The 13,991-nt window shown below is 43.1% G+C and overlaps 1 protein-coding gene across 1 annotated transcript in view; it reads left to right on the forward strand.

Annotated features, from left to right (window-relative positions):
* The window catches only part of LOC143286772 (GTPase KRas-like), a 31,074-nt gene that overhangs the window by 10,035 nt on the left and 7,048 nt on the right, over nucleotides 1-13,991 (forward strand). The window contains exons 2-7 of the mRNA XM_076594546.1: nucleotides 6,867-6,915; nucleotides 7,623-7,651; nucleotides 9,086-9,170; nucleotides 10,423-10,525; nucleotides 11,204-11,243; nucleotides 12,837-12,997. Of these exons, the coding sequence (XP_076450661.1) occupies nucleotides 6,867-6,915; nucleotides 7,623-7,651; nucleotides 9,086-9,170; nucleotides 10,423-10,525; nucleotides 11,204-11,243; nucleotides 12,837-12,997 (467 nt within the window). The remainder of the gene's footprint in view (nucleotides 1-6,866; nucleotides 6,916-7,622; nucleotides 7,652-9,085; nucleotides 9,171-10,422; nucleotides 10,526-11,203; nucleotides 11,244-12,836; nucleotides 12,998-13,991) is intronic.

Here is a 13,991-nt window from a genome sequence, read left to right on the forward strand (position 1 = left end):
ACAGGGGGTGCCCATAGCCCCACCTACTCTTCAGGTGGCACTATTCACAGACGCCTCCTCCATGGGCTGGGGAGCCCACATGGACTCACTCCATGCAGCAGGGACTTGGTCCCCGGAGGAGCGCCTATGCCACATCAATGTTCTGGAACTGGAGGCAGTTCGCAGGGCTCTCCAGCACTTCATAGCGGAGGCCAAAGGCAAGACCATTCGCTTGTTCACGGACAACACAACAGTCGCTTGTTACGTGAACAAAGGGGGCGGAGCGCACTCGGCAGACCTCTCTCTGCAGACCGAGGCTCTCCTCCGTTGGTGCCACAGCAGGGGCATTGCACTTTCAGCGAGACACATAGCAGGGAAAGACAACATTTTGGCAGATGCTCTCAGCAGGTCCAAGAGTGTCATACACACAGAGTGGACCCTGGACAAGGACACCCTGCAAGGAGTGTGGGAACAGTGGTTCCGGCCGATGGTGGACCTCTTTGCGACAAGGTTCAGCAAGAGACTTCCCACGTACGTCTCTCCAGTCGCCGACCCAGAAGCATGGGCAGTGGACGCTCTCTCTCTAGACTGGAGCAGTCTGATTGCCTACGCGTTTCCTCCCTTTCCAATCCTGTCCAAGGTGATACGGAAAGCCAGGTTGGAACGCCCGCAGATGATCCTCATTGCGCCGAAATGGCCAGCCCAGCCCTGGTTTCCGGTCCTTCAGTCCCTGACACATGTTCCACCACTGGAACTGGAAACCAAACCTCATCTGCTGAGGCAGCCTCGTTCGGGCATTCCTCACTCCAATCCTCAAGTGCTCCACCTGCACGCGTGGCTGCTGTGCGGGCGGATCTGTCAGCATCACCATTGAAGTCTTCCACCCCTCGGTCAGCCTCTGTGTCCGCCGCGCTGACCAAGGGGGGTGCCTCCTCCGACCTCCTCTCCATAGTCTCCAAAGCCAGGAGGGAGGGAACAGAGACTTTGTATGACTTTCGATGGAAGAAATGGCTGAGTTGGTGTACAGCTCAGAACATTCCCCCTACTAACCCTACGAGCATGCAGCTGGCCAACTTTTTGGCTCACTGCTCCTCGGTTCTCAACCTGTCTGCTAGTTCTGTGAGAGGGTACAGGTCTGCCATTTGTACCACTATCAAACAGCTAGGTGGTCCCGCTTTTGAAGCTGATTTCCTGCTCAGAGAAGTGGCTAGGGGCGCCTCTCTGAAGGAAGCTAGGAATCCCAGAAGAGTGCCCCTCTGGGACTTGTTCCTGGTGCTGGATTTCATTCGAAAACAGCCCTTTGAGCCATTGGGGACTATTCCTTTTGACCTGCTCACTCTCAAGACCACTTTCCTTCTGTTGCTGGCCACGGGCCGTCGTAGAAGTGAGATTCATGGTCTTAGTGGTCTGCCACAAGATCTAGCATTCCACAGAGATGGTTCCATCACTCTTCGTTTCCTTCCAGAGTTTCTGGCTAAGAACCAAGACCCCGAGGTCCCTTCCCCCTCTCTGAGGGTCAGACCTTTGTCGGATATTCTGGCACAAGATGATGAAGATAGGCATCTCTGCCCCGTTCGGTGCCTCAAATACTATTGCAATAGGTCTCGCCATAGGCGTTCTTCTCAGAGGCGCCTTCTCATCTCCCTCAATGAGAATTACAAGAAAGATATCGCTGCAGGCACCATTTCCCGCTGGGTTTCCCAAGTCATTCGTAGAGCCTACTCTCATGCACACAAGGATCTCAGCTGTCTTAATCCCAGAACACACGAAGTGCGGGCCATAGCTACTTCGGCTGCTTTCCAGCACTCGGTACCACTGCAGCATGTCTTGGAGGCAGCCTTCTGGCGGTCGGAGAATCCCTTCATCAACTTCTACCTCCGGGATTTCCGTATGACCAGGGCTGACGGTTCCAAGGGGATTTCCTTTGTCGCGGCTAACACTGCCGTCTCAGTTTCAAGGGCTCCCCATACGAACCAGTAGGCGTTGCCCTCCTCCATTTGCTTTAAATTCTGCATCAGTTTGACATGGTACAGTATATGACACCAAAAGGAGGAGTTTGTATTATACTCCATGTTTGGTGTTTACATATACTTACCATGTCAAACTCGAATGCCCGCCCGTCCGTCCCCGCGTCTCCGCCGTGGTTCTCATGGGGCATTTTCATTCATGGCCACGGAATGATTCAGCGCTTATAGCTGTTAGAGGCGTTTGATTGGCTAAGAGCGGGCCAGACTAAGAGGGGCGTCTTTTCACTGTTAGCCGCGCGAAATTTGGCCAAACAGAGCAAACCATAGGCCTAGTTTGCATCAGTTTGACATGGTAAGTATATGTAAACACCAAACATGGAGTATAATACAAACTCCTCCTATTGACATTTTCTTTGCAAATACTTTATCAGTTGACACCAGATTTGGCATAAAGATAGGAAAAATTCAGTTCTTTCCAGTCATCTTGTTTAAATCAATATTGCACCTCTGGGATGGGCACAAAAAATAAAAAAGAAGCCTAATTATATGCAAACTGCATTTACTGTTATATTGATATTTTTTGTATTCTCTAAACTTGGCACTTTGACCTCTTATTCTAACACAACAACAAGAGGAGTCATTATTATCATTTTTTGTTCAAACAGGAACTTCTTTTGCTAAGCATGGAAGTTTTATTTATTTTGCAAACATTTTTGGTGCAGATAGTAAAAGAGGGAAATTACTCTGTAATTGATGCTAGGGGACTTTAATTTGCTTTAAACTGATCTTTCTCATCTTAGACATTACATTTTGAAATTATACTCAGTACATAAAAAGCTTGGATTTTTATTTAAAAAAAATTTCTTATAATTATTCTAGTTGCACTGCAGTACTTCTGATTTCGATTATTCACATCATTCAGGTTTTCTGCCCCTTTTTTTCTTTCTTGTTATAATCATTTTTTATGGAAAGATTCAGCTGTGCAATCAGCATTATTCCAGCTACACTGCAGTAATTCTGATTTTAATTATTCCCACCATTTAAGTTTTCTCTGCCCTTTTTGTTCTTCGTGATTATTTTTATGGAAAGATTCAGCTGTGCAATCAACATTATTCCAACTGCATTTCAGTACTTCTGATTTTAACTCATTCAGCCCTGCACCTGAGCATTACACTGGCATCAGAGTTCGTCTCATTAACACTGTTTTCACATGTTTTGCTTAAACTGCAAAGACAGATAACTTATTTCTTAAGTATTTCCGGTTGTTTCAACATGTGATTTGGAGGAAAAACAGTATATTTTCTGTGTTTGGCTTGGAAGCCTGCCCAGGCTGCAAAGTCCTCAGGATTGAATGGGTTAAAGCTTGGAGTGAGACAACAGAATTGACCTGCCTGGTAACATCTCAGTGGACTTCAGCCACAGGAACCCAGCACATTCCTGCATTCCAGCTGGGGTCAGGCTGTTTATCCAACAGCTGAGTCCTCTGAGTGGCTCCCAGTCCCTGCTAGCCATTGAAGGGGCAGACCTTCCAGCTCAGTGGGGCAGACCTGTTGTCTCTCACTCTGTGTGTGTGTGTGTGTGGTGTGTGTGTGTGTGTGTGTGTGAGAGAGAGTGAGTTTGTGTGTGTTTGTATGTGTACATGAGAGAGAGGGAGGGAGGGAGGGAAGGAGTTTGTGTGTTTGTGTGTGTGTGTGTGTGTGTGTGAGGGAGAGAGAGATAGAGAGAGAGAGGGTGTGTGTGTGTGCTGTGATGTGGGAGATTGAGGGGGTTGGGGAGGATTGAGGGGGGGGGGGAATGCTGGGAAAGAAAGACCACTCTTCTTCAGAGCCAGATTCCATCAGTAGTACAGACCTTCACTCACACTGTAGTGGCCTGGGGTTCAGGGTGTTTGTTTTGCCAGCAATCAACTCAAGGTGTTTGACATCCAGCATTAGACCTCCTCAGTGTGTGTTTATCTTTCTTGGAGTTTCAGTCCAGTGTGGTCAGGGTCTTTACTCTTGTCTTGGTGGGAGGTTTGCATTATGAACAATATTAATCATGACATTGCTGCTGCTGCTGCTGCTATTACTACTACTACTGAGTATGGGGAGGATGACCACGATAACACTGAATCATGCATTTAGCAGTGGTTGTGGGTAGCATTGAACCATGGGTTCCCTTTATATGTTTTACCAACATGTCAGATGGCATTATTCTCTTAAGGAAACCTCTTTTCTGCATTTTTTTAGAGAAAAGCAACTTCAAGTCTAACAAATACAGAAACACTCAACAGTCTTCAAGGTTCATTGCCAGGTAAGTGATGAAAACAGACCCTACACAACTATAAAGAGGGAGGTAGTGGAACTAAAATAAAGTTGATGCACTCAAATGCATGCATGCATGCATGTGCACATGCACATACTCTTTTAAAGCAAGCACAAAACATGCACAAATGCATGCGCGTATGCTCACACACACACGCTCACACACTCTCTCTCTCACTCATTCACACACACAATGTACCCCATTGCGGTCTGGTTGTCCTGCCCTAGACAACAATGCTTTTTGTTCCAGTCGAGCTCACAGTGACACACCCACTTTGTGACACGACAGGGAACTCTATCATCATGTCTCCATGGCTGAATGAGCCAGCGTTGCCTCCCCAACCAAATGTTTTTCATCCCTCATTCGCTTCGTCTCCTCACAATCATGACTCATAATCAGATACATGTCCGCTTGTGTGTGTGCACTTACACGCACACATGCACACTCACGCACAGTAACATTCTCACTTTCTCTCTGGTCTGTCTCTCTAGCGCACAGGCGTGCGTGTACACACACACACACACACACACACTTTCACACACACACACTCAGAGACAGACAATCACACACATGCATGCACGCACGCGCACGCACACACTCACGCACACACACCATCATTCATCATCAGTGTAGAAAGACGAATTATATATGGGGTCTTTTTGACATCTTGCATTGTAATTGAAGAGGGTGCAAACAGAAAGACAAAGAAATGCATATCATGCATGTATGCATACACACTTCATTATATGTGCACACACACATGCACACACACCCACACCCATACCTACCCACCCACACACACACACTGACACACACACACACACACACACACACACACGCACACTCAAACATGCTCACACGTACACATTTACAAGCACACACACCCACACTCGCATTATATATATATATATATATATATATATATATATATATGTGTGTGTGTGTGTGTGTGTGTGTGTGTGTGTGTGTGTGTGTGTGTGTGTGTGTGTGCATCCATCAGTGCATACCACATACATAATTTGGACATTAATTTTTCTCAGTAGGCAGGAAAGAATTTTGATACGTTTCTTTTAATTTTATGTTTCAGAAGAAACTGAAGGAATTTAATTTGCTTTTTGTTTTTGGAAAGTTAATGCAGTAATTCTGCTGTACATTTTTAGTATGATAGTGTGGTATTAAATTTGGACAGTTCCAAATTTTGTGGTATGAAATTTGAACAGTTCCAAATTTTGTGGATATGTATTATGTCTTCAGTCAAGAGAATGAAGACAGGTTGGGCTGCATATGGCACCCATCCAAGGCATTTTGGTGTGGAAGGGGTTGATTGTGGAAGAGGCTGATTTAGGAAAAAAAAAAAAAAAGGACTTTCATGATGTGCTGAAATTATGTTGATTTTATTCGGGTAACTTACCTGTCCGCTGTGTCGATTTTTGAAAGATGAACATTGGTGCTTTGGAGCCAACATGTGAGTTGTGTAAACATAACACCAGCTGCCTGCATTCCTGAACAGCAGCTGTTTCCTTGAGGCAGCTGGTTTTTTTGCAGGTAGCAGGTTGACTGTATCATGCACATGAACTGATGTGAGCGTGCACTTGCACACCCACGTTTACTGATTTGAGTGCACATGCATGTGTAGAGGCATACGCTCACATGTATGCTCACAGAAGACACTTGAATAAATATGTATTGATGTTATACACACATCAACCCTGACATGGCCCCTTTGCGTATGAATTATATACATTATGATTCAGCCCTGACATGGCCTCTTGGCATATAAATTTTATACACATCAGCCCTGAAATGGCCCCTTTGCATATAAATTTTATACACACATCAACCCAGAAATGGCCCCTTTGCGTATAGATTTGATATGCACATCAGCCCATATATGGCCCCTTCGTGTATAAATATTGTACACAAATCAGCCCTGACATGGCCCCTTTGTGTATAAATATTGTACACAAATCAGCACTGACATGGCCCCTTTGTGTGTAAATATTGTACACAAATCAGCCCTGACATGGCCCCTTTGTGTATAAATATTGTACACAAATCAGCACTGACATGGCCCCTTTGTGTATAAATATTGTACACAAATCAGCCCTGACATGGCCCCTTTGTGTATAAATATTGTACACAAATCAGCCCTGACATGGCCCCTTTGTGTATAAATATTGTACACAAATCAGCACTGACATGGCCCCTTTGTGTATAAATATTGTACACAAATCAGCCCTGACATGGCCATATTGCTGCTGGCTTGGCTGCAAGGTTAGATTTACCAGTACATACGCATGTGTGCTCAATGGAGGTTTGATTTCCCAGTGCATACGCATGTGTGCACAGTGGAGGTTTGATTTACCAGTACATACGCATGTGTGCACAGTAGAGGTTTGATTTCCCAGTGCATACGCATGTGTGCACAGTGGAGGTTTGATTTCCCAGCACATACGCATGTGTGCACAGTGGAAGAACTTGACTGGTTACATATTGATCATGTTTGACAACCGTAATCAAGATTTAAATTTTGTTTTTGTTTTTGTGCACTTGACTGGTTATTTATTTATTATGTTTGACAGCCATAATCAAGATTAAAATTTTGTTTTTGTGCAGCTGGTGGTGTGGGTAAAAGTGCCTTGACCATACAGCTGATTCAGAACCAGTGAGTGATTCCTGCCTGTGTATCTCACTCTGCCATCTCCTCCTCCTTCCTCTTTGTCCTCTCTGTCTTTTCTCCCTGCCTCTGTTTCTGCATTTTTATGAATATTTTTCATTACCACACACGCCAACCAAAACCTATGCCTTAGAATGGTTAACAGGGTGGTCCTGCATTATGGAGATTTATTGGAGTCCTTGGCCAAACTGTGTTCATTGGACAATAAAACTGTCTGTGCAGTAATGCCGGTATTAAGATATTTTTCTTGCTGGTATGGTTTTATTTGATGACAAAAGTTTATGTGTGCAGTAATAATATCTGCATTTTATTGTAGTTCATATAATTTTCAGATTTGTGTGCAAATTTGTTAATGTGTGTGCTAGAGGAGAGAGCCAGAGAGAGAGAGTGAGTGTGTGTGTGTGTGCGCGCACGTGGCTGTGAGTGTGTGTGCTTGTGTGTAAATTGTAATTAGTGTACGTCTGTCATTAAAGATACTGCATCATGATTTTGTGAATGTGATAATGGCTATTTGCTCAGTATCAGTTTGATACCATTTGTAACATGGTAATCATTTGGTAACTGAGCCAGGTGCAAGTTTATATTTTCGTGCTTGTCAGAGTCTAATGGTAACATAGTGATAACAGGTTATGATATATAAGTTAATGCAGAATATTGTGAGATCTGTCTAAATTATGTGTTTGTTCATTTTTCAGCTTTGTGGAAGAATATGATCCAACAATAGGTGAGTGTGACAGATCAGAATCATTTGATGTTTACTCAGTTTTGTTAGTCCTGAATTAGAACACATGCGATGGACTCAAAAAACCTTTTTATTTGTTTTATTTCGTACCTTAGATGATATGAACTTTGTCTTTTCTTTTTGCTTCTTTCTGTGTCCATGGTCTGTAAGTTGTAACTCTATTTCTTTGTCTGTTTCTGTCTCTGCCTGTCAGTCTGTCTGTCTCTCTCCATCTGTCTTTGTTGGCCTCTTCTTCTCACCCTTTGTCTCTAGAGGCCTGCATGTGCTGAACTGCCTGTTCGTCACACAGTGAGGTAAATGTGCGCTTGCATTAATACAGTGTGGTTGATATAAGCAACAGACACCCAGCTGAGATGGTGCCAGTTCAGACTGATTTATCATATTCTACCTACCCAGAAATTCCTTCTGTTTATATATAAGCATAAAAACTCCCAATATTTTACCAACCCAAAAATTTCTTCAGTGTGAGCATGAGAACTCCCAACTCTTTGAGTTTAATCTTTGTTTTCAGGATTACAAACAATCCAGCAGCTCTTTTGGGACTTTCACATAGTGCAGCAATTTGGGAGGGATTTTGTATCTTTGCTGTACAACAGATGTTGCCACTGTATAACTTTAACCTTGGGAAAGGAGCTCATTTAATTTGGTTTTGCAAAAAGAAGTAAAGACAAATAAAAACATGGCTTCACATTATTAACTGCAAAATTCTACATTTACAAGTGTGAACTATATGTAGTTCCCACAGCTGCCCAGGACATTAATTTCTTGAAAATAAAATTGAGACGAGAAAAACATTCATCTGTTGGGAAATCTGACCAGTTTTATTTATCATGGCAGTTATACGTGCCTTTGATTACTAAAGTAATCAGTTGATAATTAGGGATAGGAACAGAATGTTATCCCCCATCACAGTGCAATGCAGCTTGTCATTTGCATCAAGATTCAGCCAGTTAGAAACAAAAACAAACACAAACATTTCTGACTTGTTACTTTGATTCAGTTGAATGCTTAACAGCAGGCAGAGCTTATGGAAGCTCTGTTTTGTTTTGTGTTACTGTTCTTGATATAGATCTGTGTATTCTTGATGCTGTCTGTAGATTTTTGATGTTTTCTGTGTCGGCCGCCATTCTTTCTGCCTCTTGACCTTGAATTTGGAATATGAACTTCCTCTTTCGCTTTGTCAGGTATCCACACACAGCTCTTTCAGGTCTGGCCTTAAAACCCACCTCTTCCCAAGGTAGCCTCCCTCCCCTGCATCTTCCTTGTCTTCAGTTACTCAAGTTTAGAGTTATGCGTGCGTGTGAATGACTGATGTGAAAGCGCTTTGATTTGTCTCTGCACAAGATTGAATGCGATATGAATACTGGTTACTGACTGCTACTATTTTGTTTGATGATCATTTTTTTAATGTTGCAGAGGACTCCTACAGGAAGCAGGTTGTTATCGATGGGGAGACCTGCCTCCTGGATATCCTTGACACTGCAGGTCAAGAGGAATACAGGTGACTGCCCTGTCTGTCTGTCGTTAGTCCCACCCACTCTTTTTAATTTGGCTCCGCCTACCTTACCTTGTTTGGCCATTGCCCACACTATAGAAAACTGTTCACAGGTGACAGCCCTGTCTGTCTGTCGTTAGCCCCACCCACTCTTTTTAATTTGGCTCCGCCTACCTTACCTTGGTTGGCCATTGCCCACACTATAGAAAACTGTTCACAGGTGACTGCCCTGTCTGTCGGTAGCCCCACCCACTCTCTTTAATTTGGCTCCGCCTACCTCACCTTGTTTGGTCATTGCCCACACTATAGAAAACTGTTCACAGGTGACTGCCCTGTCTGTCGTTAGCCCCACCTATTCTCTTTTTAATTTGTCTCCACCTACCTTACCTTGTTTGGTCATTGCCCACACTATAGAAAACTGTTCACAGGTGACAGCCCTGTCTGTCTGTCGTTAGCCCCACCCACTCTCTTTAATTTGGCTCCGCCTTTCTTTCCTTGTTTGGCCATTGCCCACACTGTCGAAAACTGTTCAGGTCCTTCCCTTCTCCTTCTCCACCTATGTGAATGTGCTCTTTTTGTGATGTGACTTTAAAAACATTTATTTGTATAATTTTCTCTTGATATGATGTCATTTAAAAATCATTTATTTTTGTAGTTTTCTCTTTTTTGTAATGTGACTTTGAAAACATTTATTTATGTAATTTTCTCTTTGTTATGTGACTTAAAAAAGCATTTAGTTTTTGAGAGAGAGAGAGAGAGAGAGAGAGAGAGAGAGAGAAAGAAGGGGAGAGTGAGTCGGTTGGGAAGGAGGGAGAGGAGAGAGAGAGAGAGTGAGAGAGAGAGAGAGAGAGTGTGTGTGTGTGTGTGTACATTTTTGACTAAAACATTTGTGGGAGACTTGGAATGAACAGCATGGAAGTAATGCTACTTAAAACAGCAGCTCATGAAAAAAAGAAAAAAAAAAAAAAGAAAAAAAAAAGATGTAATGATAAATTGAGGTCCCAATGCAGCACGCATTTGGCCCACTGGGAAACAACCCATGGCAACCTAAGTGTTGTCCTTTGCCAAAATTCCTTCGGAGAAATCCACCCTGATAGGTACACAAATGTATATGCATGGACTGGAGGCTTGACTACTCATGTTGGGTTATACTGCTGGTCAGGCATCTGCCTAGCAGATGTGGTGTAGCATATATATAGACAAAGTAACTGAATTTGAAACAAACTCACTAAGTACATATGTACTGTGTCATTTTCAGTGCAATGAGGGACCAGTACATGCGAACCGGAGAGGGCTTTCTCTGCGTGTTTGCAGTCAACAATCTCAAGTCGTTTGAAGACATCAACCAGTACAGAGAACAAGTAAGTGTTGAAGACCCTGTGTCACTACATTTGGAAAGGTAGGTTGTGAAATTTTTCATTGAAAAACAGCTGACTGTGGGTGAGAAATGAAAGAATTTTTCTTCAAAAGAACAGGAAGACACTGTGCAGTGAGTTTGAATAATGGCAAGGAAAGTGTTCTTTGTGTGTGTGTGTGTGTTGTGCAGTTTTGTAAATGAAAATATTGTATTGTATTGCATTGTATTTCTTTTTATCACATCAGATTTCTCTGTGTGAAATTCGGGCTGCTCTCCCCAGGGAGAACGCGTCGCTACAGTACACTACAGCACCACCCATTTTTTTTGTATTTTTTCCTGCATGCAGTTTTATTTGTTTTTCCTATCGATGTGGATTTTTCTACAGAATTTTGCCAGGAACAACCCTTTTGTTGCCGTGGGATCTTTTACGTGCGCTAAGTGCATGCTGCACACAGGACCTCGGTTTATCATCTCATCCGAATTACTAGCGTCCAGACCACCACTCAAGGTCTAGTGGAGGGGGAGAAAATATCAGCAGCTGAACCGTGATTTGAACCAGCGCGCTCAGATTCTCTCGCTTCCTAGGTGGACGCGTTTCCTCTAGGCCATCACTCCATGTACACTCAGGCTTTCTATCTCTTTTTCTTTCCATCCTGTTAACATGAATTGTTTTCTGTTGCAGATTAAAAGAGTGAAAGATGCTGATGAAGTGCCCATGGTTTGTAAGTATCTTATTTTTTTTCTATTTTTTTAATTTATTTTCTTTACTCATTTTGATGCAAGAACAACTAAAGACTGCATGGAAGTCATGTCTGGAAATTTTGAATAGGACCCAGAGCTTTCAGTAGTGGACAAAACACAAATTCAGTAAGTATTGCTTCTTGAAGTGGAATGTAAAATTGTGATAGATTTAAAACTGCAGTCATAGTGGAGTGTTAAATCATTGCAGGGTGTGATGAAATTCCAAGAGATTGCCGACAACAGTAGGAACTGTCATAGATTGAGTGTGACTGACTTATAATTTCTAGTTGGATTTCACGCATACCCAGATTCAAACACTCGACTGTTGGCCGCTGTTCTTTTTCTGTCTCTAGACCTTGCAATTGGAATGAACTTCCTCTTTCGCTTTGTCAAGTCTCCACACTCAGCTCTTTCAAGTCTGGCCTTCAAACCCACCTCTTCCCAAAATAGCCACCCTTCCCTGCCTCTTCCTTGTCTTAAGTTTCTCCAGTTTTAGAGTTATGCATGCGTGTGAATGACTGGTGCGAAAGCGCTTTGATTTGTCTCTGCACAAGATTCAGCGCTATATAAATACCATTATTATTATTATTATTTTCAAAGATGTATTGACACAGATTTGCAAAGGTGTATTAGGTTTGTAAAAGATTGTGACATGTAATGAAGTCGTTACCAGCTGTTGCAGTTTGTTTCAGTTTCACAAGGAAGTGTCTGTGTTGGACAAATCCATACACGCTACACCACATCTGCTTGGCAGATGTGAGATGTCTGACCAGCAGTATAACACAGTGTACAAGTCAGGCCTTGAGTGCATCCTTATACATGAGTGTACTTATCAGTGCAATTTTGCCACCTAGTTTGAGAGCCATAGTCCTTCACAAAAGACTAAGCTGTAAATGGTTTCCCATTGACTGGAGAAACCATTGATAATACAGCTCTCACTTTGCTGTTGGCCCAAATGTAAACTTATGTCAATCTGTGATATAAGCCGAGTGTTGGGCCAAATTGCACTGGCTCTTCGTGCTGCAGTCTTGTGGGCTAGTTGGCCTTTGGGAACCATCCCAGCGCCATCTGTCCTAAAACCCTCTTGGCCGAGAGAGTGGGGATGTACTTGGGCAAGACACTCTCCACTATAATCAAATTCTAGCCCAAATACTTGGAACAGCAGTTGCCTTCTCTGCTGTTCTGATGGTCATAGTTGGACACGACTGACTATCATATATACTTATCAGTGGATTTCAACACAATTTTGCCAGAGGACACATTGCATGCATGTGAATGACTGGTGTGAAAGCGCTTAGATTCATCTCTGCACAAGATTCAGCGCTGTATGAATACTATCATTATCATTATTATTATTATTACTTACATTGCTATGGGTTCCTTTTCATTGCGCCAAGTTCGTTTTGCACACAGGACCTCGGTTTATCATCTCACCCAAATGACTGCATGCTCAAGTTTGTTTTTCCATTCAAACTCGGGAGAAAGGGTGAGACCTGGATTTGAACCCAGACCCTCACGGATACTGTATTGGCAGATTAGCGTCTTAACCATTCTTCGCCCTTCCTCTGTTGCAGTGGTGGGGAACAAGGTGGACCTTCCGGTGCGCAATGTGGAACAGCGGCAAGGCAAGCACATGGCGGAGTTGTACCACATACCCTATGTTGAGACCTCGGCCAAGACGCGTCAGGGAGTGGACGATGCCTTCTACACCCTTGTTCGAGAGATTAGGAAATACGTAAGATCTTTTTTTTCTTTCTTGTTTTATTGTGGTTCGTTGTGTTTAAAAACAAAGCAAAACAAAACAAAGAACAGACGGGCGCAATAGCCAAGTGGTTAAAGCGTTGGACTGTCAATCTGAGGGTCCCGGGTTCGAATCACGGTGACGGCGCCTGGTGGGTGAAGGGTGGAGATTTTTACGATCTCCCAGGTCAATATATGTGCAGACCTGCTAGTGCCTGAACCCCCTTCGTGTGTATATGCAAGCAGAAGATCAAATACGCACGTTAAAGATCCCGTAATCCATGTCAGCGTTCGGTGGGTTATGGAAACGAGAACATACCCAGCATGCACACCCCCGAAAACGGAGCATGGCTGCCTACATGGCGGGGTAAAAACGGTCATACACGTAAAAGCCCACTCGTGCGCATATGAGTGAATGTGGGAGTTGCAGCCCACGAACGAAGAAGAAGAAGAAGAAAACAAAAAACAAAACAAAACATGCAAGTTCCTGAATGGTTCAGCCAAGCTTGCTTTGGAGCATTATTAAAAGCCTGAAGAGAAAGTGAAATATATATCCTAGGTTTGTTGTTGCCTAAATTTCATAATATGTAAGTTTACAGACACGGCAATATGTATTGCAGTAGTTAACACACACGTACTAATGTGCATGCTCACATAGACAGACGCACAAATGCACACTCTTAGTCACTTCTCGATCAGTCTGTTTTTGCTTTCACCCATATGTCCATGTCTGTGTTTGTAGAGTATAACCTCCCTCCTCAAATTTCACAGTCATGAATACATGAGCAAGTCTGTATATTGGCATTTATGTGGTTTGGTTTTTATTGCTTTTCTTCTTTCATTACTGTTCTTTTTTTTTTCTTTATTGTTTTTATGTTTCAGATTGGTATTGAATATATTGTGCTGTATTGGATGGAATTGGATTACCCTTTTGTCATAACAAATTTCTCTGTGCAAAATGTGGGCTGGTCTCCCATTTTTTTGTGCTT

This window comes from Babylonia areolata, chromosome 10 (genome assembly GCF_041734735.1).
Source record: "Babylonia areolata isolate BAREFJ2019XMU chromosome 10, ASM4173473v1, whole genome shotgun sequence".
NCBI lineage: Eukaryota > Metazoa > Mollusca > Gastropoda > Neogastropoda > Buccinidae > Babylonia > Babylonia areolata.